At 44.3% G+C, this 25,109-nt stretch overlaps 1 protein-coding gene across 2 annotated transcripts in view; it reads right to left on the reverse strand.

Moving 5' to 3' along the window:
- The window catches only part of gfra2b (GDNF family receptor alpha 2b), a 74,755-nt gene extending 50,216 nt beyond the window's left edge, over window positions 1-24,539 (reverse strand). For both annotated transcript variants that reach the window (XM_018732929.2, XM_018732928.2), the window contains exons 1-3: window positions 23,779-24,539; window positions 17,594-17,908; window positions 1,236-1,319 (exon numbers count right to left, since the gene is read on the reverse strand). In XM_018732929.2, coding sequence (XP_018588445.1) covers window positions 1,236-1,319; window positions 17,594-17,908; window positions 23,779-23,857 — 478 coding nt within the window. In that variant the 5' untranslated portion in view covers window positions 23,858-24,539. The remainder of the gene's footprint in view (window positions 1-1,235; window positions 1,320-17,593; window positions 17,909-23,778) is intronic.
- Window positions 24,540-25,109: the final 570 nt, after the last annotated feature.

Here is a 25,109-nt window from a genome sequence, read left to right on the forward strand (position 1 = left end):
TGCCCTCATATATTGCAATGTGCTTGAAAGACTGTATGACTTCTGACTGTGTAAAAGCATGATTTGTGTTCTGAAGTCTACAGTTGAGTTCATGTTTTGTAACAGCTCTGCAGTCCGAAGAGATTCAAATATACTTTCCACTTGAAGTGTCTGTAACGATTGGCTGTTAAAGTGAGCACTCTGCCAAAGGGCTGAATTAATAGTCTGAAATCAGCATTGATGCTGCATTGCTCTAGTGCTGTTTATGAAACTACCAGATCCTCAACAACTAGAAGTACCCCTCTAGCAAGGAGTTAAAATTTAATTTTCAAATGCAACAAAACAGGATAGAAAACAAAGGTACAGAGTTTCAGGATGTGCCTGTGTCTGCTTGTTTGTGCGTGAATATGTATATGAGTATGCATCTGTATGTATTTGTGTGCATAGCTATGTGGGTGTATGTCTATGTGGGTTTCTATCTGTGTTTAATAGAGGATAATTCTAAAACTGATACTGATTCCCATGCTGCACTGAGACAGTTTTAATGTGAGTATAAGAATGTGTGGATAACCTAATCATTTTGTAATAAATACTTTTTAACTTTTTTGTACGGTGTATTTCATTGAACAGGATGATAATATTTTCACTTCTATATCTAGTTTCAGGGGCGCAGTGGTGCAGTGGGTTGGACCAGGTCCTGCTATGCGGTGGGTCTAGGGTTCGAGTCCTCCTTGGGGTGCCTTGTGATGGACTGGTGTCCCCTCCAGCCTTTTGCCCTGTGTTGCTGGGTTAGGCTCCAGCTCCCAGCAACCCCGTATGGGACAAGCGGTTTTAGATGGTGTGTGTGTATGTGTATATCTGTATAGTTTTTGTATACTGTTTAGAACTATTGAATGGAGAAATTATCAAGCAGTAACTTGGGGTAGGAGGGGGGGCGCAGTGGCGCAGTGGGTTGGACCGCAGTCCTGCTCTCCGGTGGGGCTGCGGTTCGAGTCCCGCTTGGGGTGCCTTGCGGTGGACTGGCGTCCCGTCCTGGGTGTGTCCCCTCCCCCTCCAGCCTTACGCCCTGAGTTGCCGGGTTGGGCTCCGGTTCCCCGTGACCCCGTATGGGACAAGCGGTTCTGAAAATGTGTGTGTGTGTGTGTGTGTGTGTAACTTGGGGTATCAGTAGTATGAGCTTCTTTCATGGGCTGTGAACTGGTGAAAAGGGGTTTTTAATTGTAGAAGGAAATACAAAGTCAAACTGCTCCTCTTACCTGAGATGATAGAAGCCAGTCGGAAGTCATCCGAAACACGAAACGTCATGGGTTCATAGGGAGATGTTTCGTAAAACTGCTCGCCTGCAGATGCATGAAAAACAAGCAATATCAAATGTGAGGAAAAACAGAAACTGACCTCATCCACAACAGCTGGCTGAGGCTGGAAAGCAAAAAAACATGTAGATAAGGAGAAAATCACAAGATCACAAAGAGGCCAGCAGACTAGAGGGGAAAGGATGTTTTAACAAGGAATAGTTATGAACATGGCAAAATAATTATGTAAAAAAGTGAAAAAAAAGCAACACCCAGACCCAAACTGACATAACTGATACTACAATTTCATAAAACCTCAAATGTATGCAGTGTAATCATAGCATAAACAACAACTCTTTATTCCACATACTGAGGCTTCAGATTTTGCCAAACGCTGAAAAAATTCTGAATCACCCAACACTGGTTTTCAGAAAAATCCCATTGTTTTGCATTGTCATACAGTGACCAGTTTGTGACATCTGGATATTGACGATCTGCTGTTTTAACCCAAAGGAACCTGTAAACAAAGCTAGTGCAGGAAACATCTGTTTCTAATAGCTGTGATTTATGTATTTATTTACTCAGCTGATGCTCTTGCTTGAAGCAAGTTGCACAACTTCTATCAATTTATGCAACCCTGTTGTTTACTGAAGAAGTTTTGGTGCATCATACAAAGCCAAATTGCATAACAGGTAATGACAGGGGACATGGAAACAAATGGAAGGGCAATGTCTCCACATGTAGAGCCCCCACAGCTGAGAATCCAGCTGTATACAACATCTGTCAGTTTTGCTTAAATGTAGTAAATGTCCTCTTGCAGTAATAGCAAGACATCATGAAGTGTTCAGCCCCTTAGGAGAAGAATAAACCACTTCCACCTTCAGTTGATTGCACACTTGCAGTGATGAAATGCTCCCTTGAGGGATGATGGTAAGCTGGGCTGCAAGAAGAAATTTTCAGCACTAGTCTGCTTGGGAAGGTGATATTTACTTTTGATTGCAACCAGACAGAAGATCAACCGGAGCCTTAGCAACGATAAACTAGAAGTAGCTGAGGGTTGTGACAGTGAGGAGGTCCAAACCATCACATCAGGTCAGGAGAACAAGTTGAAAGGTTGATGTATGGAAAAAGTAAAGTTCTGCCCAGTTCTGACAAACAGAGTCTGGACATAGAGAACTTCATCCCTATGACAGGGTGCGGACACATCTCAGCTTTAGATCAGATGCTTTATGGAACGGAATTGCTCAGTGTCACTGGTCTCTACTTGTTCAAAAATACCAAGGGTTGGTCAGATCTGTCCTAACATGTCACAGTGTCTCAGATCTTCACAGCAGGGCTTGACGATCACTGAATGTTGAGTGTTGAAGAACATGTCAGTCATACATGACATTTGTAATCAGTCCGCTGATATCAATCGTTAAAGTTTGTCATTGGAGCGGATCTGAGCCCTCGCTCTGGTCTTAAAAAAAGGAAAAGAAAAATCTTAATAGACCTCAATGTATTGGAGCACAAGATGGTCATTTTATTTGACAGTGTGGAAGGGTCACAAAATGGCCTTGTGGTTAAAAAGGGCTAAATAAATGCTGCTTAACAACAAAAATTTGCCTTAAGAGATTTAGTAAACACAACTAAACTGAGTGATTATCAAAGTCAAGTAAGCAGTTAAAGTTGTTGTCAAAGAAGTACTTGATGTATGAGCAATGGAACTCCAAAGAACAATGTGAACACTGCAACTATTCATCAGCTTCCAGCTGCTGAAGCAGAAGTGTTCATTTCAAGCGGGAGATCGGATGCATTCAGCAGTTTTAATGCATGTTTCTGAGCTGTCGGTTTGAGTAAGCAATTGAGTCGAGGTCGCTGCCAGGCATGAATGCAGGTGCGCAGCTCTGAGGAGAAGGTGTGGGAGCTAAGTGATTAAAGTCACTGGTTAGCTTGTCTGAGGGTGCAAAGACCTTTTCAGCTGTACTTCACTACGACTGATAGAGTCACCTCAACATGTTTCAAGACTTACTCTGTGACAGAGAAGAGAGGGCATATCTGCAGTTTGGCAGAACTGTACAAAAAACTGAGTCCCAATATAGAAGAAGAAGACAAACACCAGACAGGAGGACAAAATAAAACCTCCACACGGACTGAGCAGGGTCTGAACTTATGCCAGTTAATTTGCCTTTCAGATTCACAACATGGGAAATGTATATTAGACAACAGTAAGTAGAGGGATGCAGTTTACTTTTTACTAAGCCTTTGACAACAAAAACAACGTCTTTTCCATTTTTGTGATTTTTGTTTTAAATATAACCCCTTGAATCTGGGGGGGGCGGGAGTGCAGCAGGTTTGCCCGGGTCCTGCTCTCTGGTGTGTCTGGGGCTCGAGTCCTGTTTGGGGTGCCTTGCAACGGACTGGTGTCCCATCCTGGGTGTATCCCTCCCCCTCCAGCCTCCTGGGACAAGCGGCATCAGCTAGTGTGTGTGTGTGTTTGTGTGTGTGTGTGTGTGTGTGTGTGTGTGTGAATCTAATCCTGTAATTTGTGCACTATATCAGTTCATTTGGACAATGAAAAAATCATGAATATCGTCCTGGTCTGCAATAACAAGGTTGAAACTACATATATTATCCTTGAGTGCTGAAGAGTAAAGGATAATGATGAAAAAACTGGCAATCATAAGCGATCACACAAGTTTCTCTTATCTGGGCCAAACATACAGTATTTTCCAGCTTTTTATGTTTTCTTTTCACCTTCTTTCTGTACCAGGGATCTTCTGGTTTCCCATCTCATTCTTTGCCCGTGTGCCTGTACAGTGATGCTTTCTGACAAGCGGGCACTGTCTGTCAGCCAACCATACCCATGAATAAGTCATTACTGTCCTCTGTGTGCCTAGACCAAAGGGTCTGCCCCAGGACTTGGCATCTTATTGTCCCAAACTCTGTGCCAGGTCATCTGAAAAGCTGACACCAACTCACATTGGTTCATTGTACAGAAATTAAACAGCTTGTCCCACCCTTTCTAAATCTGCTTAATTACCTCAGTAATAATGTTTTAGTCTGCTCTCTTAATTAATCTCAAGGACTGCTGTGTCTCAAAGGGGCATTGCATTAGTAGTTTTGTCAGATGCTTGTCCAGGTTTTGCACCCATACATACTGTTCGTTGTGATCAGAAGAAACATCTTTCCTTACTTTTCTTTATCGTCTCACCATCACTGCTTTCCACCGTCATTTGCAAAATTGCCTGTCATAAAATCATGAAGCATTTGTATGGGCTTTAGGACAGCTTCTGCTGGAGAACCACTGGGGAAGTCATAGCCACAATCTCCAAAGCTTTGAATTTATATGTTTAATTTCCATTAGCGACCCATCACTCAGCGGTGTCTCCTTTTTAATTAAGATGCTGCAAGGCTGGGGGATTAGATTTTAAAAATGCACAGTTTTTTCCCCTTCTATCAATTAAGGACAGTGTAATGTGCCAGCTTGGGTGTGGTGTACCATGGGAAATATGGATATTTGACAAACACGTGAGTGGTGGGCATAGATGTGCTTTGCTGCACTGACTGGCTGGATTGTTCAGACTGTCATTGGACCTACCAGTGTGGACTCCCAGGGTGATACCAGTGATCATAACCTCATTTTCAGCTAATAACCCACTAGTGGTACCCCTATGGACCTTGCGTAGGCCTCTGAATCTCGCCTCTCTGCCCCCCTCCCATGACTGTGGGCTGGCTAAGTGCCACCGCAGGGTTTGTTTTATATCAACACCGTCTATTTGGTGTGTCGCTGATTGAGAGCCCTGAACAGTGCTGTACTGAAATGCGGGCATACAAGGCAATGCATCAATAATGCATCAAATCAGTGGTGTGAGGCAGTGAGCCGGTTGAGCACGCCAGATTAGAGAGGGATAAATCAGGCAATGATCCCTGTTAACCCAGAAGAAGAGACAAGCTGTCTCGACTTGTAGGACCTCCTGATGCCAGGACTGGCGTAGAGAACACATAGAGGAAACAAAGATTGCTGAACATTGTCAGTCACTCACTTTAATAAAAACTGAAACTCAAAAATGTGTCTTGCTAACTGTAAGCAATAAGAAGTACCTTATAATATTTATTAAGCATTCAAATCTGTTACCTAACAGAAGCTGCTTCTTTTCATTGTTTCATTATACACTAAGCAATATATGACATGGCATAAAATCTTCTCTGCACAAATAATGCTGATTGACTCCGAGATGCACTATGACTTATGTAACTGAAATATGTTTTTTTTTTTTTTAAATTTGGTGAGGTTGAGGTTGGAGCTGTCACCATACAATGAGAAAGCCCCCACTCATGTTACAGTCCCCTCTATTAAGATATCTCCCCTCAGGTAAGATACGTACCATGAATTGATTCAGTAAAAAAAAAAAAAAAAAAATTATCTTTGCTGTATTAACTGGTAATTAATGATATGTAGCATAGGCTGGCACAGTGGGGCAGGGGTAGCATCTGAGCTCCTGCACTGTAGAGTTCAAAGGTGGCTCAGCCTATGTTGTTTGCATGTACCGTTTGTGTGAATTTCCACAGTTCAATAACGTGTCCAGAAGAAAACAGCAAACCATTTCCCTACCCTCCCTTATTGTGAATACTACACTTGAGTGACCACCCTGAGTCAAATTTGGCTCAACAGTACATACCCTTGCTTAGAATACAAACCTCATAGCATAAGCTGCTTTGAATAAACAGATAATGATGATAAATAATTATGTACAGCTGGGTACTATACCTCTACTCCAAGCTAAACTCTTCCTACCCTGTTAATTAGCATGCCCATTCCTTAATAAATGAAACCATTTTAATGCTGATCATTTTGAAAAGACTAAGTTTGACGGCACGGTGGTTTCTGTGTCTTGTCACATCAGCAGCTGGGTCCTTCCCGTCCATCCAGGGCCCATTGACACGTCTATATATTTTAAGCATGACATCTGCATTTCCTCGCTACCTTGCTCTGTCCTGTGTTTCACTGCTGTATAAATCAAATTGAAATCTCTGCCCCTCATCGTATCCCTTTTCCAACCTAATTGGGATGCTGGAGGAATCGAGAGGAAGGAATGTGCTACATAATTAATCACCGTCTTCTCTCGGCGCTTGCTAATTTCTCCTTGGATGTTGCACACCCTCCACCAAAGGAAGGAGGCAGGGTTTCTATCTGGACCACTTGCAAGTGCAACATAATGAGCCACTGTGGGTAGTGGGTCTTTAGGGATTCAAATTAAGATCAGAAGGCTGTGGGTTTAAATCCTTTGAGGTGCAGTGTACAAATGCATGGTATAAATATCCAGCCTTATAAATTTCTAAGCAACGCCTGCTGTCATGAACACATGGATTTTCTTCCTCGAAAATGGATAAATTATTGAATAATCCAGAGGTGTAAAACTCTGGAAGATTCTTTAAGGCCATAGGACATGCTGGTTTTCATTCTAATGAATCACTTAATTGCTTAAACGAATTCAGACACGGCAGGTGAAATGTGAATTATGTATTGTCAAGAACATGTAGAAAAGAAGACATGGGTGACGGAAATTGGTGAGAAGTCTGCAGGCTTGGCATTACGCTTACATTTATTCATTTAGCAAACACACACACACACACATTTTCAGAACCGCTTGTCCCATACGGGGTCACGGAGCCTACCCGGCAACACAGGGCGTAAGGCCAGAGGGGGAGGGGACACACCCAGGACGGGACGCCAGTCCGTCGCAAGGCACCCCAAGCGGGACTCGAACCCCAGACCCACCGGAGAGCAGGACTGTGGTCCAACCCACTGCGCCACCGCACCCCCTCATTTAGCAAACACTTTTCTCCAAAGTGATGTACATCTAATAGAAAATGCAGCTTGTGCATTACATTAGGGGAAAGAGAGCCATAGTTGCAAATGTATAGTATAGTCACTTTGTTTCTTTCCACCATATGCACCAATGTTCACCACATGAGTAGCTGCATAAAACTATCAGAATATTGACAATTCCTGATCACCTTCCTAGTATTTATTTTTTTAAGATACATAGAAAGATTTACATTACATTACAAGAGTAGCTGTGTAAAAATTTATTCAGGGATGATCTTAAAATTATAACACAAACATTTATATCTTACATGAATTTAAAAGATAATGGGGGAAGTGAGTCTGGAAGAGGTGAGTTTTGAGACCCTTTTAAATGTGGACAGAGATTTAGCAGTTCTGAGTGAGAGGGGGAGGTTGTTCCACCACAATGGAGCCAGAAGCAAGAGTCTCTGTGCGTAGAACCACCAAGGAGGCAGAAGAACATGAGCAAAGTGGTCTAGTTGCAGTGCAGCGGTTGATCAAGTCTTGTAAATAGCTAGGAGCAGTTCTATTGATGCATTTGTAGACCATAACAAGGGTCTTATATTTGATTCAGGCAGCTATAGGAAGCCAATCCAGAAAAACGAGTAGAGAAGATACAAGGGAACACTTCAGCAAGTTAAACACAACACAAGCAACAGCGTACTGTATCAGTTGCAGAGGTTTGATGGCAGTAGCAGGAAGGCCAGAGGAGAGTAACACCAGTACTGAAATCGTTGCATTGGCTCCCGGTCACATTTACAATTTATTATAAAATCCTACTTTTGACCTATAAGGCAGTACATAGCATTGCCCCAGCTTACCTTTGTGGGATCTCTGATTCTTATATCCCAGGACGATATCTTTGTTCATTGGATGCAGGTTACCTTAAAGCACCTGTGATCAATAAGACCTCAGTAGGAGATCGTGCCTTTAGTTATAAAGCACCTAAACTGTGGAATACTGTACCAGTTACTGTCAGAATGCCCCATCTGTCTCTGTCCCTGTCTTCAAATCCAGACTGAAGACTTACATGTTTACTCAGGCGTTCCACCTCAAAATGTAATTCTACTTGGCTGTGTTTGTTTTTCCCCACCTCTATACCAATACAAACTAAATTTACTTGTTTAAGTTACAAATTACTAACTATTTCCAACCCTGACAAGGCTGGTTGGCAGTCACAGATGCACCCCCATGCCAACTGAAGATGATGACCAACTGCTATGATGGACGAGACGTACCATGCTGAGCTGGGAATTCAAGATGCCATACATCAGCAATATCATTATTACTTGTAAACTGGCTTAGAATTGTCACTTAATCTAGAATGCCCAGGAGCAGTGGGCAGTCACAGGCCCTTGGACCCTCTCCCTTGATTTTCAGTTGGGAGCTTTTGTTCTTTTCCTCCATGGCCAGTAGGCATACTTATAGCTCTATAAAAGCATTATATTATGATAGTTGGTAGTCAACTGTCTATGTTTCTTTATCTGATGTGTTTGGTTTTTCTAGCGTTAAGCCTGTGTTAAAGCACTCTGTGTCACTGCATGAGAAGAGCACTCTATAAAAATAAATTGAATTGAATTGAGAGAGTTGCAATGGGGGGTGTAACATGCCGAGGCGGCCGGGGAAGGGGGTCGGAGACAGGGACAAGGGAGCCACAGCTGGGACTAATTACTACCACTATTTCTTCCCCTGGACTCAACAATGAAGGAGAGCACGAGCAAGGAAACCCCGATCCCAACCTCGAGCCCGTGCACAACGCCGACGAGACCAAGTCGAATCCCCTTTCCCCTCCTGCCTCCTCACTGACAATGGTGTAAATAAAATACGCCAACAGGTAAGCACTGCACCTACTGTCTAGCTTTGTCTGTTGCAGGGTGCACAGTGGTGCAGTGGATTTGACTGGGTCCTGCTCTCTGGTGGGTCTGGGGTTCAAGTCCCGCTTGGGGTGCCTTGTAATGAACTGGTGTCCCATCCTGGGTATGTCCCCTCTCCCTTCAGCCTTATCCCCTGTGTTGCTGGGTTAGGCTCTGGCTCCCTGTGACCCCTGCATGGGACAAGCAATTCCAGACAATTTATGTGAGTTGCAATAGTCCAGATGGGATGTCACCATGGCCTAGACAAGTAGTTGCACAGAGTCTGCTGCGAGGTAAGGATGGGTCATATGGATGTTTTGCAGGATGTGCCTGTAGATCCAGGTTGTGGCTTTGATGTGCTGAGAGAAAGAGAGACTTGAGTCAATCATCACTCCCAGACTCTTAGCTGAGGAGGTAGGCAAAATGAGTGAGTTGTCCAGTTTGATCAAGAGATCATGATAGGAAGACAGGCTAGCTGGGAGGTGTAGAATCTCTGTTTTGGACAGATGTAGGTCATGATCAGACATTCATGCAGAGATGTCCAACAGGCAGGCAGTGATGCACACGGAAATGTCTAATGCTCCAGGTGGAAAGGAAAGGAAGAGCTGGGTATCATCATCGTAGCAGTGGTATTTGAATCCATAGGAGGTGATGATAGGGCTGAGGGAGGAGATGTAGACTGAGAAAAGCAGAGGACCCAGTACCAAGCCCTGTGGGGCACCAATTGAGAAAGGCAAAGGAGAAGAACGGGAGCCCTGCCAGACCACTTGATAGGATCTGTCAGATAGGTAGAACTCAAACCATCTTAGTGGCGTTCCTTTGATCCCAAGCTGACTAAGAGAGGAGAGTAGAATCTGGTGGTTGACAGTGTTGAATGCTGCGGACAGGTCAAGGAGGATGAGGACCGAGGAGAGGGAGGCTGCTCTAGCTCGAGCATCAGACACGGCCAGGAGCGCTGTCTCCGTGGAGTGACCAACTTTGAATCCCGACGGGTATCCATCGTGGAGATGGTTCTGGGTGAGGAATTCAGGTAGTTAATCACGGGCTGCCCGTTCTAGAGTTTTAGACAGATAGGAGAGGAGTGAAACTGGCCTGTAGTTCTGGACTGAGTTAGGATCCAGAGAGTGTTTCTTTCCCAGAGGTGAAATGAGAGCAGTTTGAAGACAGATGGGGAGGAGCCAGAGGAAAGCGAAGAGTTGATGATCTTCGAAATGAAGGTGGAGAGTTGCAGGGAGATGGTCTGTAGGAGTGATGATGGGATTGGATCTAGCGAGCAGGTGGTGGTTCTGTGTGATATCAGGAGGTCGGAGATTTCAGATTCTAAGAGTGGCTTGAATTTGGAGAGCGTGACTTTGCAGGGAAGTCCAACACGAACAGAGCAGTGTGATGCTGAGAACTTGTCCATGATTGAATTGACTTTGTCTCAGCAAAGCAAAGTCATCAGCAGTGAGAGAAGGAGAAGGAGGAGGTGGCGGTAGACACAGTAGGGATGAGAAGGTGGCAAAGAGTCTGTGCGGTTCTTTTAGTTGCAGGCTATTTTTTGTTGTGGAAGAAGGTTTTTTCAGCTGAGGAGACAGCAGAGTGAAAAGTAGACAAGAGTTGTTTGTAGATGTCTAGGTCTGTGCGAGTCTGATTTTCGCTATCATCATTCTGCAGCCCAGAGTTTAGTTCTGTTGGTTTCTAATGTATCAGTAAGCCATGGGATGGAACTGGGGCGTGCTGGTCTGGAAGTTAGAGGACAGAGAGGGTCAAGAGAGGAAGATAGGGCAGACAGGAAAATGTTACCATTGTCTGCTGATAAGAATTGTGCAGCAGATGGGAGAGCAGGCGAGAGAGATTTTAAATTACGGCGGAAGGTGAGAATGGGTGTAGAAAAAGGAGAGGGATTAGTGGTGAGGCATGGGTGGAAGGAGATGCAGAAATGATTGGAGACATGCAGCGGAGTAACAGAGAGGACAGAACAGCCACAGTTATGGGAGAAGAGAAGGCCACCTTTGTGATTAGCAGAGGACTGGGACAGGGAGAAGTCAAAGGACTCCTTTGACCTCTCCTTGTCCCAGTCCTCTGCTAAATGTCACCTGCATTAATGTCCTTGACATGCAAGTTTATGTCACCCAGGAGAACCAACGGAGCGTTGACCCCTGGGAGATAATGAGAAGATGTCGAGGTCATCCAGGCAGCAGCCGAGAGGGCCAGGGGAGTGGTACAGAACAACCACAACAACAGTGATTGGGGCAGTGATAGAAACAACATGCAATTCAAAGGAAGACAGGTCATGCAGGTGGAAAGGGAGAACAGAAAATTCCCACTGGGAAAAGATGAGCAGGTCAGTGCCTCTACCTCTGCCCGAGGAACGAGGGGTGTGGGAGAAAGAGTAGTTAATGGAGTGGGCTGTGGGTGTGGCTGTGTTGTCTGGGGTGATCCAGGTTTCACTTAGGGCCAGGAGGTCCAGTGAGAGGTGAGAGGCACAGGCTGGTATGAAGTCAGCCTTTCTCACAGCAGACTAGTAGTTCCAGAGTCCCATGGAGAGGCTAAAGAAGGATAGAGGGTTTGACAGACGAGGATAAACTAAGTAATTCTAGCAGCGGAAGCGTCTGAGTCTCTAATAGTGGTGGTTGTGTTGCACAGTTCGGTTGCCATAGACACCTTTGATGTTCAACATGTTTGACGCATGATCCCTCGCAGAATACAATGGCAGAATTCAAGGAGTGGCAGAGGCCTCCCTCAGTGGACTGCTGTAGGTAGACTCCCTTGTCTTTGCACCCCAAGTCGTCACACCAAGAGGCTGGTGCTATGGGTCACCAGTTGCTATTTAAATCAGGCTAATTCAACTCAGCTGAGAGTCCTAATTGAAACTACTCCAACAATGGTAACCAAAACAAACAGATGTAATTAACTGATTCAACTTTGTCTCACCCACTCTACAATATGGGATACACTATTTTTAGTTTTGTGTGCACCCTAACAAACTGCAAATTCAGTTAAATAGATCAATAAATAGATAAATAGCATGTTTAGATATTGTTAAAGTCATTTTCATGCTCCGTATACATTTTTATCCAGTGTAGCTCATACATGAAGTTGTGCTCAACAATTTTAAAAGTTTTTGTAGAGCACTTTGGAGAATTTCTACAAAAAGATGAAAAAAGCCAACACCAGAGAAATCTGAAAATTATTCCCTTAACCTCCAGCCAGAAGCAGTGGACCGTAACTCCCAGAATATAATTGCATTTACATCCTGACGCACAAGCAAATCTTCATACTGGGGCAATTCTGAATGTAACGAGGGAGAGTATATTGAAATGTAAGATAAATTCAATCTGGGCTGAGTCAGAAAGATGCTATCACAGTTGTGTAATTCCTGTGCTCATATCGAAAGTGGAGTCCACAGATCTTAATGCCAAACAGGAATGGGATGGAGGAGATTACATTATTCTTTTCGGATGACTTAACATCCTACTCAGGTTAAATAGCTTGTACAGGAGCTTCTGAAGGAGCTGATGAGACCTGAACTTACAAACAAGTGGTGATGTACTGCTACCCTCACCAGGGCTGACAAGCTGTAGCAGCATCATTACTAGTAACAGATTTTTATCTGATATCAAAGCAATTTCTTTGTTTTGTATACTTACTTACTCACTCACACTGATCTACCCTTTATACAGCCAGGTAATTTTCACTGTATCACTTCAGCAAAGTACATTGGTCAAGGATACTAGAACAGGAAATGGGATTCAAACCCAGGTCCTTTGACTGCAAAGCAACAAGTCTAACCAGTAAACCACCTGTTGTGCTTACACGTAAAGTGCTTTAACTCGTGGTCCCGGCAAACCTTACTGCAAAGTGACAACCTCTGCCTGCATGTCACTTGATGATGCTGAAGACTTTTATTGGCCTGTCAAAGAACTGACCTGAGGCCTTAGCCCACATTTCTCCATGGCTCGTCTAAAGCTATGGGAAGCCCACGTCAGCTAGATTTACAGCGAGTCGGCAGAAAATGTCAGGCCATGTGATACAGGCTTCGCGCCACAATTAAATCTGTAATGGTTTCTCTCTAAAACCCAGAGTGAGAATAGCTGTAATCACACCTTGGGCTGTAATTGTCTCCTTCTAACTGAGCAACCTGCCTGCCTGGCAGAGAATAAATGTGCTCTCTCTCTGCATACTGTATTTACTCCGGTATAGGTCATCTCCGCACCCAAGTGCCTCATCCAGCAAAACTTCAAACAGCTACCTCATGGAAACTGCACTGTACTGGCTTTAAAGTTTAAAGCAGGTTGTATAATTATCATATACAAAAGAGTTACAATAATAATAAAACTTTTTTGGTCAAGTGCTGACCTGTCCAGAGGGAACAGGTGGAGACTACGAGGAGACGACTGAAAAAAGAAACCTTACCACGAGCATCCATTCTTCCTTTCAGAGCCTCAGTGCATATATAGCTGAACATAGCAACTTTTAATGGCACAGGGTTGGTCCACAGTGAATTACAATCGTTGTTCCACAAAAGATAAAACATGACACAAGTAAACAGTACAATGGGCAAAGAATGAGAGAAAGGGCCAGAATAAGAGTATCTTTCTTACATTGGCATGCTAAAGGGAAAATCCTTTAGATGACAAGGTATTGTTTGTTCTTACATTATTATAGCTGTGCTATTTTCAGCTATTAGCATTAATTTAATGCATAATAATTTGATCTCTCTCTTCTAACAGCATTGGGAGAGTGCTTGTGCATTGGCCTAGGGGTGAAAGGTCACTAAGCTGAATCTGACTCCGTTTTTGTCACAGAGCACCAAGCTGGAGACAGTTGCCAACATGCTATGGTTTGCCAGAGGAGGTAGAGGGCCACAATTCAGGGTAAGTGCCTGCAGCTAGCCAGTGCAAGCCCCCCAGACGTGACCTAAACACATGAGCGCCATGTATCCAGCACACTTGGATCGTCGCCTGGATAAGAGTTAAGCTTACCGACTTTTGCACTGGAGGTATAATAGTTTGATTTTTTATTGACACTGCAATTTGGAGGGAAATGCAGAAAGAAGAAAGGCATTCAGCATTTTGAATTTGAAGGGGGAGAGAGAAACTTCTTGTATGCATCAAAAATTCATTGCACATATTGGTGGGTTTCTTGTTGTTCCTCATCTCTTACTCTTATGCAGGGGGTAAAATTTTTTCAGATTTGAGGGTCATTTCATGTTATGCTAACAAGCAGCCAGTCGTGTCTATGTGGGACATTTGGTCATTCAAAGTATTTAAGAAGTCTGAATTTGACTGAAAACTGACACATGCTTTTCCAAGTCTTGGTTCTAGAATCTCTTCTAGAAGCAATCAAAAATGACAGCAAAAGTGCAAGCGGCACAATTTAGATTCTGACATTTGGAAAAAGAAGTAAATAAAGTAAATAAATTTATGGAAAACTGATCTTGCTGAGGGGGTGTGGTGGCACAGTGGGTTTGACCAGGTCCTGCTCTCTGGTGGGTTAGGGGTTTGAGTCCCACTTGGGGTGCCTTGCAACGGACTGGTGTCTTGTCCTGGGTGTGTCCCCCTCCAGCCTTGCACCCTGTGTTGCCAGGTTAGGCTCCGGTTCGCTGTGACCCTGTTCAGGACGAATAGTTTCAGGCAGTGCGTGTGTGATCTTACTAACACCTCCTGTGTAAAATCAGATGACATTATTTGTACCACACAGCTCCTGGTCCAGACCATGCTGATATCCTGTATGGATTACTACAACTCCCTCTTTTCTGGTCTTCTAGCCTCTGCTATCCAACTTCTCCAGTTGATCCATAAAACTGCTGTATGAGTTTTATTTGACTTGCCAAAGCATTCCCATGTATCACCCCTCCTCGTCTCTTTTCACTGATTTCCTGGACCTGTGCAATGGATCTGCTTCCTGATACCTGCAGGACATGATAACTCTTAATATCACGGCAACACATCTGACTGATTGGTCCAAAATTAAAACGTTGCAGTTTCTCAGCATTGACCTTGATGTGGTAGAAGAAGTTTCTTTTGCTCCAGCATTCAAGAAAGGTCACAAAATCTCTCTCTTTCAGAGCCACTTCTCTACTGGTCTCCTGAAAGCTACATAAATTAATCCAACACCATCTGCTATGATTATCTATGTATTTGCTATTTGAATGTCAGTTCTAAAGGCAGCTACAGGAGGAACATAAACCAGCAACAGGGTGGTATCGGACAAGCTGTGTATTAATAATACTGAGCCTGTGTGTAAAACTTTTAACCTGTTGTTAAGACACTTGTGTTTTCTTTTAATTGTACACCACTTTGCAGAAAAGCATCTGCTAAACTAATAAGTGTAAGCACACAACAAAATGTATGTATATTTTGAAGTTAACACAATACTGACACCATAGTGTAACCTCATTTCCCTTTTCTGTGAGCAAGTTAACTGAAAAGTTCATTTTCCTTTGAAGGAATGGTTAACCAATCACTTTTCTCAGGGCTCACTTGGCCAGAATTCATCACAATTTACATGTAAAATGGACTTGACATGTTGCAAAGTGAAAGTTTAACCTCCATTAAGCCTCTATTAAATTTAAATGTATGCTCTAGCACAATTTTGCGGTTAATAGACCCATGGGGACTCGCTGAGGTGGCCTCAATACCGTAAAAATACAGGTCCTACCTCAGCTTTTATGCAGCTTTCAAAAAGCACTAATCTGCTACTCAGGGGATATTAGGAGCTATGTAGAAGCATATGGTTTAGGAGGACACTAGGTAAGCACAATGTTTATCTGTTGATGATGTCTTCAGCTCTGTCCACCTTGGGGACTTCTGATGGTTTTGACCTTCTGAGCAACCTTGTTCCTTCTGTTGGAGTCTATAGTCTTAATAATTGCAACTGCGTACTGTCAAACCCAGGACATGCTAATATTTTTTGAAAATGGTTGGGTTTATAGGTGATTATTATGAACTATGAGTTACTCCTTCTAAGGACTTTGTGGAAGTAGATTTTTAGTTTATTCTATTCATTGCGTCGCTTGGTTGCAGGAAAACAATTGTTTGACAGGTGGAGAAGCGACAGTCACTTCAGGGCCAGGTTGTCAAGTGGGTCAGAAGACCAGCTCGACCCAGTCTGGCCTCGATGGGTTTGCTGGGTACACTGGTGTTCACCTGGTGCTGGGACTCAGCTGTGAGTCACAGCCCTTGGGCAGACATATACACACACACACACCACACACACACACACACACACACACACACACACACACACACACACACAAGCAGACAGCTACTCTTGCTCTGACAGCAGACCCTAGCCCGAGGCACTCCTGTGCAGCACTATACAACATTCCCCTGATGGCACCCCTTGCAGACAGCCCGCTGGGCATATGTTGGTGCCTCTGGCCACATGCTGTCTCACTGGCTGTGAACAGCCATCTGACTTTGTGGTGACAAAGCCTGGGCTGGGAATGTGGGAGAAAGCGATCAATACCCTTTGCATCCCTCAAGCATTGGCAATATCTCCAGCTGCCAGTCCTTCTGCGCTCTTTGCACTTTCCTTATTTGTGCCTGGAGCACAAAGTGGTGCCATTCAAGGTTCAATCACAGGGCTCATGTCACATAATGGGAAAGCTGAGCTTTAAGTACTGTCCAGGCACTGAGGGAAAATGCAGGCTGCCTGCTGTTGATGTTGCCTGAGGCATGGAGCAGAGCTCCTTCTTGAGGTTCCCCCCCCCGGCACCTAGGTCTGAATACGGACACCTGAATATCTGAATGTCATCACCAAGAGGAAAAGATCAACCCCAAATGACAACATGAAACTGTACCACCCACACAGACAACAGATGGTGATATTGCGCTGCACTACATTGACATCAAAACCGCTGCCTGTGGTGTTCATGATTTAATAATGAGCTTTATGTGTCCACGAGATTACTAGGATGCAACATGGACTATAAAACAATAAAACAAATAAACGGACCTCCCATCGTCAGTTTGCTGAGCACTTTCCGTTGGGCACGCGCACCCGTCCCTTCGCTACCGTGATCTTTGTAAGGCGCTATTAATGGCTGCTCACTCTGCCTTTGTTGCTCGTCACAGATAACTTGCTTTTCCAGCACTCGGCTTAGCGGGTGGGGGGGGTTTCTTTTGCTACAGCAAAGAGCCTTAGCAGAGAATTGGGAACAAAGAGATGGCGGGAAAATGCTTTAATGAGGCCGCCGCTACAGTCCAAAAAAGTGGAGCAGGGGAAGCGTGACTGATCAGGGCAGGGGGGAACCAGAGCTGGGGCCTGCGGGAAGGTGAGGCATCACAGGGAGCCGGAAAGATCCCCAGTCTTCAGCTCTTTGGAGAGTTTCTGGGACGTGCACCTGCATATGTGACAGGTTATAAAAAAGAGCAATGACCAGCAGGTTGTGTCCAGGTTGGTGGAGGGAAGCACTTTGGGGTCAACAGATGTTATAACGGCTGACTGCAGGTTCCGGTCAAAGGTCACACTTGACCAGTAGGGGGAGCTGCTAACAAACTTTTGTTATGCAGAAGCTGGACTGCTTTGGTAACCACAACAGTGGCAATTTTTAATTTACTTTACACTCCCCGCTCCCTTAAGCTCACTCCCATGCAGACAGTCACTGAGTCTCTCAGTCACACACACATACACACACATACACACACTACCTTCAGTTAGCCCCATGTGGATGCTCCAGTAACTCTGTAGACACTGCAGCTCCCTCTTCATACCACGCTTGCAGCGGCAGTCATACAGCGGGCTGTCCTGCAGCACCTCCAGCGCTGCCTGGCACTCACGGTTTGCCAGCATGGTGCTGCGGTCACGACCCACCAGGCACTGCCGCATGATGCGGAAGCGCGAGCTGCACTGGGGGCTCTGGTTGCACATGTCGCTGGCCTTCACGCAGTCCACTGGGGTCCGCCAGCCCGGAGTGCCAGTCCCCGACAGGGCGGAGGCCACAGCCAGGGAGCGAGCCACTTCCTCTAGGAGGGGGAAAGGTGGGGGGGGGGACATATTAGCTTCAGCACTTTTCCTTTTGGCACAAAATGCTTTCTCATCTCTTTTAAGGGAGTGTGCTGCTTCCACGGTGCTTCTGCTTTTGTGACACATGTGATTAATGATCCAGGGTGTTTGGCGAACTGTACCGATAGGTTGCAGGTTCAACCATCAGATGTTTATCCTCAACACACAGCATTCGGTATAAATAGGCTCAGTAAACATCAACCAGAGTAACAGGAGAGGAGAAAAAAATTTAGCTGTTCCTCTGCAAGCATCTCCTGATCAAACAGACAATGTAGTATTATCTACTGGTATTTTACATCTCACTTGCCCGTCCCCAGCTCTCAGCCACGGTGGCATGCGGCACACTAGCCACTTTGCCAAAACACAGAACATTAAGTACAAACCACACGGCACATTGGCAAAACAACCTTGACAGAGCTGGCAGTAATTACACAGTGCTTTAGTTAATTTGTCAATGGCCATAGGTGTTCAAGTACGGCTTAGCCCTCCTTTTCTTAGATAAATAATATGATTTATTTGTTTTTTTTTGGGGGACGGGGGGTGTGGTGGCGCAGTGGGTTGGACCACAGTCCTGCTCTCCGGTGGGTCTGGGGTTCGAGTCCCACTTGGGGTGCCTTGTGACAGACTGGCGTCCTGTCGTGGGTGTGTCCCCTCCCCCTCATGCCCTGTGTTACCGGGTAGGCTCTGGTTCCCCGCGACCCCGTATGGGACAAGCGGTTCTGAAAGTGTGTTTGTGTGTGTTTTTGGGGGAGGCATGGTGGTGCAGTGGGTTTGGCCTGTGCCTGCTCTCTGGGGTTCAAGTCATGCTTGGAGCTCCCTGCAACGAACTGGCATCCCATCCTGACTCGCCGTGACCCCGCTCAGGACAAGCGGTTTCAGTCAGTGCATGTGTGCATGTTTTTGTTTTGGGTGGGGGCTTATAGAGCAATCTCAAGGGTAGGAGTACAGTCATGAGGAAATGGAAATGAATGGAAAATTTGGGATTGACTCAAGTTTAGGTGCTGAGGACAGGGGAAGGTGGATGAAGAAAATGAGTTGATTTTAACAGGGTTATTTGTCCACCAGCCCCGTCTGAAAGATGCTGGGCAAATTGATCAATGAATGGGAGTCACTCGTTTCCTGTAGTTATCAAAGCTTTGAAACATGATTTTGTTGAAATGCCAAAGTCAGACTAAGGACACTGAGAGAATGCAGACGGACTTAAAGGTTACGACAGTTGCCTTGCAAAGGACCTGAACTCAACTCCCTTCACCTGCTTGCTCAATGTCCTTAGCCATAATTGATACAGTATAAGCTATCCTGCTGTGTAAATGGACAATCCATTATAGGCAACTTATTTATATTATACAAAACTAGATTTATAAGTAGCCTTGGGCAAAGATTCTTTATGAAGCAACTTGACATTTATGCTTTCAAGAACAACTCCAACCTCTGCATTTTCAAACATGCAAACTTTTTGTTCACAAATCCAGCTCTTTAGCAGGATCAACTTGCTGCCTTTGATACATTAATCTAATCTAAACTTTGGCCATGTTGCTCTTGTCGAGAGCATCAGATAGATAAATAAAACAAACTTGCAAAATTAATATTGCTGCTAGGTTGAATAGCAGCACCTCTTCTGGGACTTGAACCTAACAGCTTGTGGTATGCCCCAAGTCTCATTAGTGAGAGACAGGCCTGTAGGGAGCAGACAGCGGGAATGCTGCCCAACAGAGAGGGGGGGCAGGTTGTCTGGCGATCAGGCCCAGCTAACATGGAAACGATGCTTCAATGCCTGCATAAATGCTGTGGTGATACACATTACAGCAGATGGATTCTGGCCCCAAGAGGCTCAACACCACAACTTTGCCAGAAGTGATAAGCGTCATATATGCTCATGGATGTGATAGCTCATTTGCACAGGAAAAACCAGGCGTAGATCTGCCCAGATGATCTCTACAGCGTTTCTCAAAACAAAGCCTTTGCAATGGTTGTTATAGCTTCAACCACTTGGTGGGCAGATGCTTTGATCTCAACCTGTTCAGGAGGAGCACAATTATTACACTCTATGCAGCATCCATACAGCTGAACGCACACACACACACCATCTGAACCGCTTGTCCCATATGGGGTCACGGTTAGCCGGAGCCTAACTCAGCAACACAGGGCAAAAGGCTGGAGGGGGAGGGGACACACCCAGGACGGGACACAAGTCTGTCGCAAGACACCCCAAGCAAGACTCAAACCCCAGACGCACCAGAGAGCAGGACCCGCTCCAACCCACTGTGCCACCGTGCCTACCCAGCTGACTGCATATTTTAGTAATTTAGACATAATGCAATGATGAATGGGTGTATGGGAACTGAAATCACTAACTTTCATTTTTGAGTAAAACCCCTAAACTACTTAAACTACCTGCAGCCACAGAGGTTAAAGAGACAAAATCCACAGTCCAACAAGTGCTTAAAGGAACAGAGGGGGGCTCTTGAAGAACACCAAACCTATGACCTCTTTTGGTAAGAAGATTATTTTTTGCCATAATGCATCTTTATTGAAAACTTATCATATTATGATTAAGCTAATATAAAGAGATGGCCAGAAGTACTAGAGATGCTTCAGCTACAACATGTCAACCATAAGCATGTTTTCAGTAAATTATTTACCCAAAACAAGGTGGGAATGATCTTGAAAATGTCCTTGAGTCCAGTGAAGGGATCAATCCTAGAAGAAGATGAAATCAGACTGTAGCAGTATTCCTGCTGATACTGAAACCATTGCTAATGTTCCTTCCAGCCCCCCTTTCCCTGCAATACACCATACTTAGTCCTCATCTCTGCTCCACTGACCCCCATTGGCAAAGCCACTGCCGACATTTCCCTTGATGCCTTTTGCCACAACCTCTGAGGTGGAACCTACCACCCTCAATGCTGCCGCGCTTGAGGATGATGCTTTTGCTGTGGCGGTCCCTTTCCTAGGACTCTTAAACTCCTCCTCTAGGTCCAGGAGGATCTTCTTCTTCTTGAGGAAGGGAGGTTTTCTGAAAGAAGGCAAATATTGTATCTAGGAGAAGCCCTGCTGACCACATTCCATTGTGGGAGGAGTGTAGCAAGCAAGAGCCTATGCCACACCTGCTCTCCTAGACTGACAGCCAGATCTCTGAGAAAACTTGTTATGGAAACAAGTACTAGGTGCGGTCAGTAAAGTTCAATTAAAAATCTTTTAAAGAATCTGAGAAAAAATTAGAAAAGCAGCAAGAAGAAAGAGAAGTTTTTGAATTATGATTTTTGAGGTGGTGCTGGCACAGAGGTGGGATTGGCCCAGATTTCAACTAGGAACTCCATTTTTATTTAATCATTTGTCTGACACCTTTGTGGAAGAAAATGTTCTGTTTGTGCAAAGAAGGTTTCTGTTGTGAGATGCTCTTAATGATTTACCTATTAACACATCTGGGTAATATTTACTACATCAGTTCAGGATAAGCACCTTGATCAAGGGTACTACAGCAGAAGCTGGGATTTGAAGCTACATCTTTAACTCCAAGGCAACAGATGTAACCACTCTGGCATTTGCTGCTTGTACCCTTTATTTATAGGCCATGGTGCTGCTCTTTGCGTTATCATTAAAACCATGTCAGTAAATCTTAAAACCACTAAGAGTATAATTCTTTCAGCTACTTCACTGTGTAAGATTAAGGCAGTGTATAAAATGATTTTTGAAAAAAGTGAAAATACATAATTTAGTAAACAGAAACACCATAAAACTGGAGCTATCCTGTGACTCCTCATATAGGGCTTTAAGGTAGGCCAGTTCTCAGCAGGACCAAACCCAGGCCCCTTCTCGACATGGCCCACCTTATGAGATGGTGTAGAGCATGGACTTCTCACTTGAAGGTTGTTGATTACAGTCCCTGAATGGGCTCCACCAAAAAACCCTGGAATACATCTAGATCTACATCTTCACTCCCCCTGAGATGCTCATTCACATCCTATTGTTACATCAGCTAATTGGCATCACACCTCCCAGAGCCCATTCGCATGTCATTTATTGCAATCATGTCTTTATTTCACACAAAACTCATTTTGAAGGGGAAATTCAATTGTGGAGGGCACTTAACAACATAGGATTGGATTAAATACAAATAAAATTCCAGCACCTATAACATTATTGTGTGTGCAGCCCTGTATGGTCTGCTTGGAATGAAAGAAATTGATTCTGGAGCCAGACCAAACACAATTAATTATCTCCCCGCTTCCCCTCAATCGACCAATCAGTCATGGAATTACAATTATGTGGAGAGTCAAGGTGAAACACAGCTTGTCCATGCAGGAATACAGAAATCAATTGTAAAAATGACTGCTCATGCTACTACAGTATAGGTGTATCCCAAAATCTACGTAGCTATATATACGTTGAAAAAAACATATATAAAACATCTCAATTGCATTTAATAAGTTGTCAAAAAAACATATTTATCATTTACATAAGGTACCAATTGCTGAGACCTGTGTAAATGTAATTAATGGGTTTAATTACAGCAGCAGTGTATTGTGTACACCTATAAACTGCGACAGATTTGCATGTATTAAACATATTCACTTATGGTCTGTTTGAATATATTTAATATGTTTGCTTATACACTAATGTACGAATATGTTTGCATATATTAAATATTTGCATGTACACTAATACACTGATATGTTTGCATATACACTGACGTACGAATATATTTGCAAATATTAAATAGGTTTGCATAATATTAATATAGGCATTCGATGATCGTTTCCTTCCAAACCATTGACTGGACGTCAGCGCCACCAACAGGCCTCTCTGATATAGCTGATCTTAACGTTGCTTAACGAAGGGTTTTTTTTTTTTTGGGGAGGAACATGTTGGAACTTTTTACAAGTGGAGACATGAGCCTGGGGTCTCTGAGGAAGTGACGTCTAGGGTTCCACTGACTGGTGAAGAACTGGAGCTAAAGAGCTTTATTATTTAAACAAAGAGTGTGGTATTAATGTTATTTTATTTCGCCATTATGCATAATATTACATTTTACACATTTTTAAGTGTGTGGATATACAGGGTTGTCTGCATTGCTGACCACCATGGACTCAGGAGGACAGGGTTCAGAATATCTTTCTTTGCACTCACACTTTCCATACATAGCGTGCGTATGTGTATGTTTATGTGTAATTGCATCAGCCTGAACACAACATTATTAATATTATTTCATATTCGAAGTCCATGTACAGCTTGCACTTATACATTTATAATTGCGCGTGCCGCGTCCGGGGGGTCTGAATGCCCACACAGGTCATACAGCAGGGGCTCCAGGCTGTGCCGAAGCAGTGGGTATCACAGGCACTGTAAGAACTCAATTTACCCCCCCGGAAACTGAGTTGAGGGTCCGATTTCTGCGCAATTTGTAGACCGAGTTCAATCCTGACCATTCCGCGCTCTCGACACATGATCATCACCCGCTACAACACAGATCCCCACAGATTTGTGGAGCAAAAAGACACATTTATTTCATACATTGCAAGTTGTGCAGAGTGGAAATGTGGTGATCGGTGTTTTTTTTTTTTTTTTTTTTTTTTTTTTTTTTTTTTTACGCAGGGGAACAAATGGACAAAAAGGGAAAGGATGTGAGGCATCACGATATTTAAAATACAGAAACTGTCCCTAGGACACTGGAATCCTCGCTGAGCAAATAAGATCTAAAGAACAAAAGTTATGAAATACCAGAACGCGACAAATACCTGAATTATATAATAATTTAATGCAAAATTTCTGTTTTAGGGCAGCCTTCAGACAAAATTTTTTTTTTAACAAATTCATTCAAAACACTCACCTAATAAAAGCAGGACGCCGAACACGTTCGTAAAAAGCATGATAAATCCAGTGGTGTAAAAATCCAGATATCCCAGCATCACACTCAGCCCAGGTGTCAGTGTCCTCTGTCCGGGTCTCCCCCTGTAATAATCCTCTCGGACAACTTCTTCGATCCTCCAGGTGCACGGGTTCCGATCGGGGATCCGAAAGGACGGTCTGGGTTCGCAGCGCAGCGCGCGTGCACCTACACGCACGTCCCCGCACGCATAGTCTCAGCAAACACCATCTCCGCGCACCGTCTGCACCATTCCCGTTCACGCTCGGGACAGTCTGCCGGCTTCTGCGGGACCTCTCCTCTCCTCCTGCTCCTGCTGCCCCTCGGCATCCACCAGCGCCAGTCCGTTTCCTTGACAATCCAGGTGCGAAAATCCGACTGGAGCGAAGTTCGCGCGCCCGAGCTACGCAGAAAAACGGGTCTTTTAAATCAGTTTCATTAGGGTGACTGGAAAAAAACACCACCGAAGCGAAGAACTCCGTTAAATGACGGAATGTGTAAAAACCAGATCCAACTCACACAAACGCGCGGTGTTCAGGAAACAACAGTCCCAATGTTTGTGTGTGTTATGGGATGAAAGCTTGGTCAATGTCCGCGCACTCGTATCGTTCCACCCTTCGATGGCCCTCAGTCTGCTCTGGAGGGGCACGTTGGTCTGTTTAAGTTACCGAGCCCACTGATCATGCTCCGGGGTAGAGAGAGAGAGAAAATGTGTGTGTGTGTGTGTGTGTCCGTCCCTTTTGCATGGCATGCGCGCGCGTGTTCGTATTTCCACGCCGCGTGCTCTTCTCTAGAGTCTCTAGTAAGTAGTGTTATTTTTCGCCCTCACAAAAAGAGTGAACAGATGCTCTGAGGAGGCAACAGTGTGGGATGAAGCTCTTCAACTGCATTTCATATTTATATTATTACACTTCGTATCTAATTATTACTATATCTTAGAGTTTCCTATTCTTATTTTGAGTTGTTTTGCTGATCTAATAATAAGTAATTGAATTTGGGTACATTTGTTCAGGATGTTTCGCACACATCACAGTGAATTACATGCAGTAGTACCAGGATTCAATATCCATCCATCCATCCAATTTCAATAGCCACTTTTCCTGACTAGGGTAGCAGTGAACTGGAGCCGATCCTGGAAGCATCAGGCACAAGGCTGAGTCGGGGTATACCCTGAATGGGACACCAGTCTAATGCAAGGTAGCCACAAATATTCACAGTCACCCATTCACATAATATGGGCAATTCAGTGTCACCAATTCACCTAAACTGTATGTCTTTGGAGGGGGTGCGGTGGC

The sequence above is a fragment of the Scleropages formosus genome, chromosome 6 (genome assembly GCF_900964775.1).
Source record: "Scleropages formosus chromosome 6, fSclFor1.1, whole genome shotgun sequence".
In the NCBI taxonomy this organism is placed as follows: Eukaryota; Metazoa; Chordata; class Actinopteri; order Osteoglossiformes; family Osteoglossidae; genus Scleropages; species Scleropages formosus.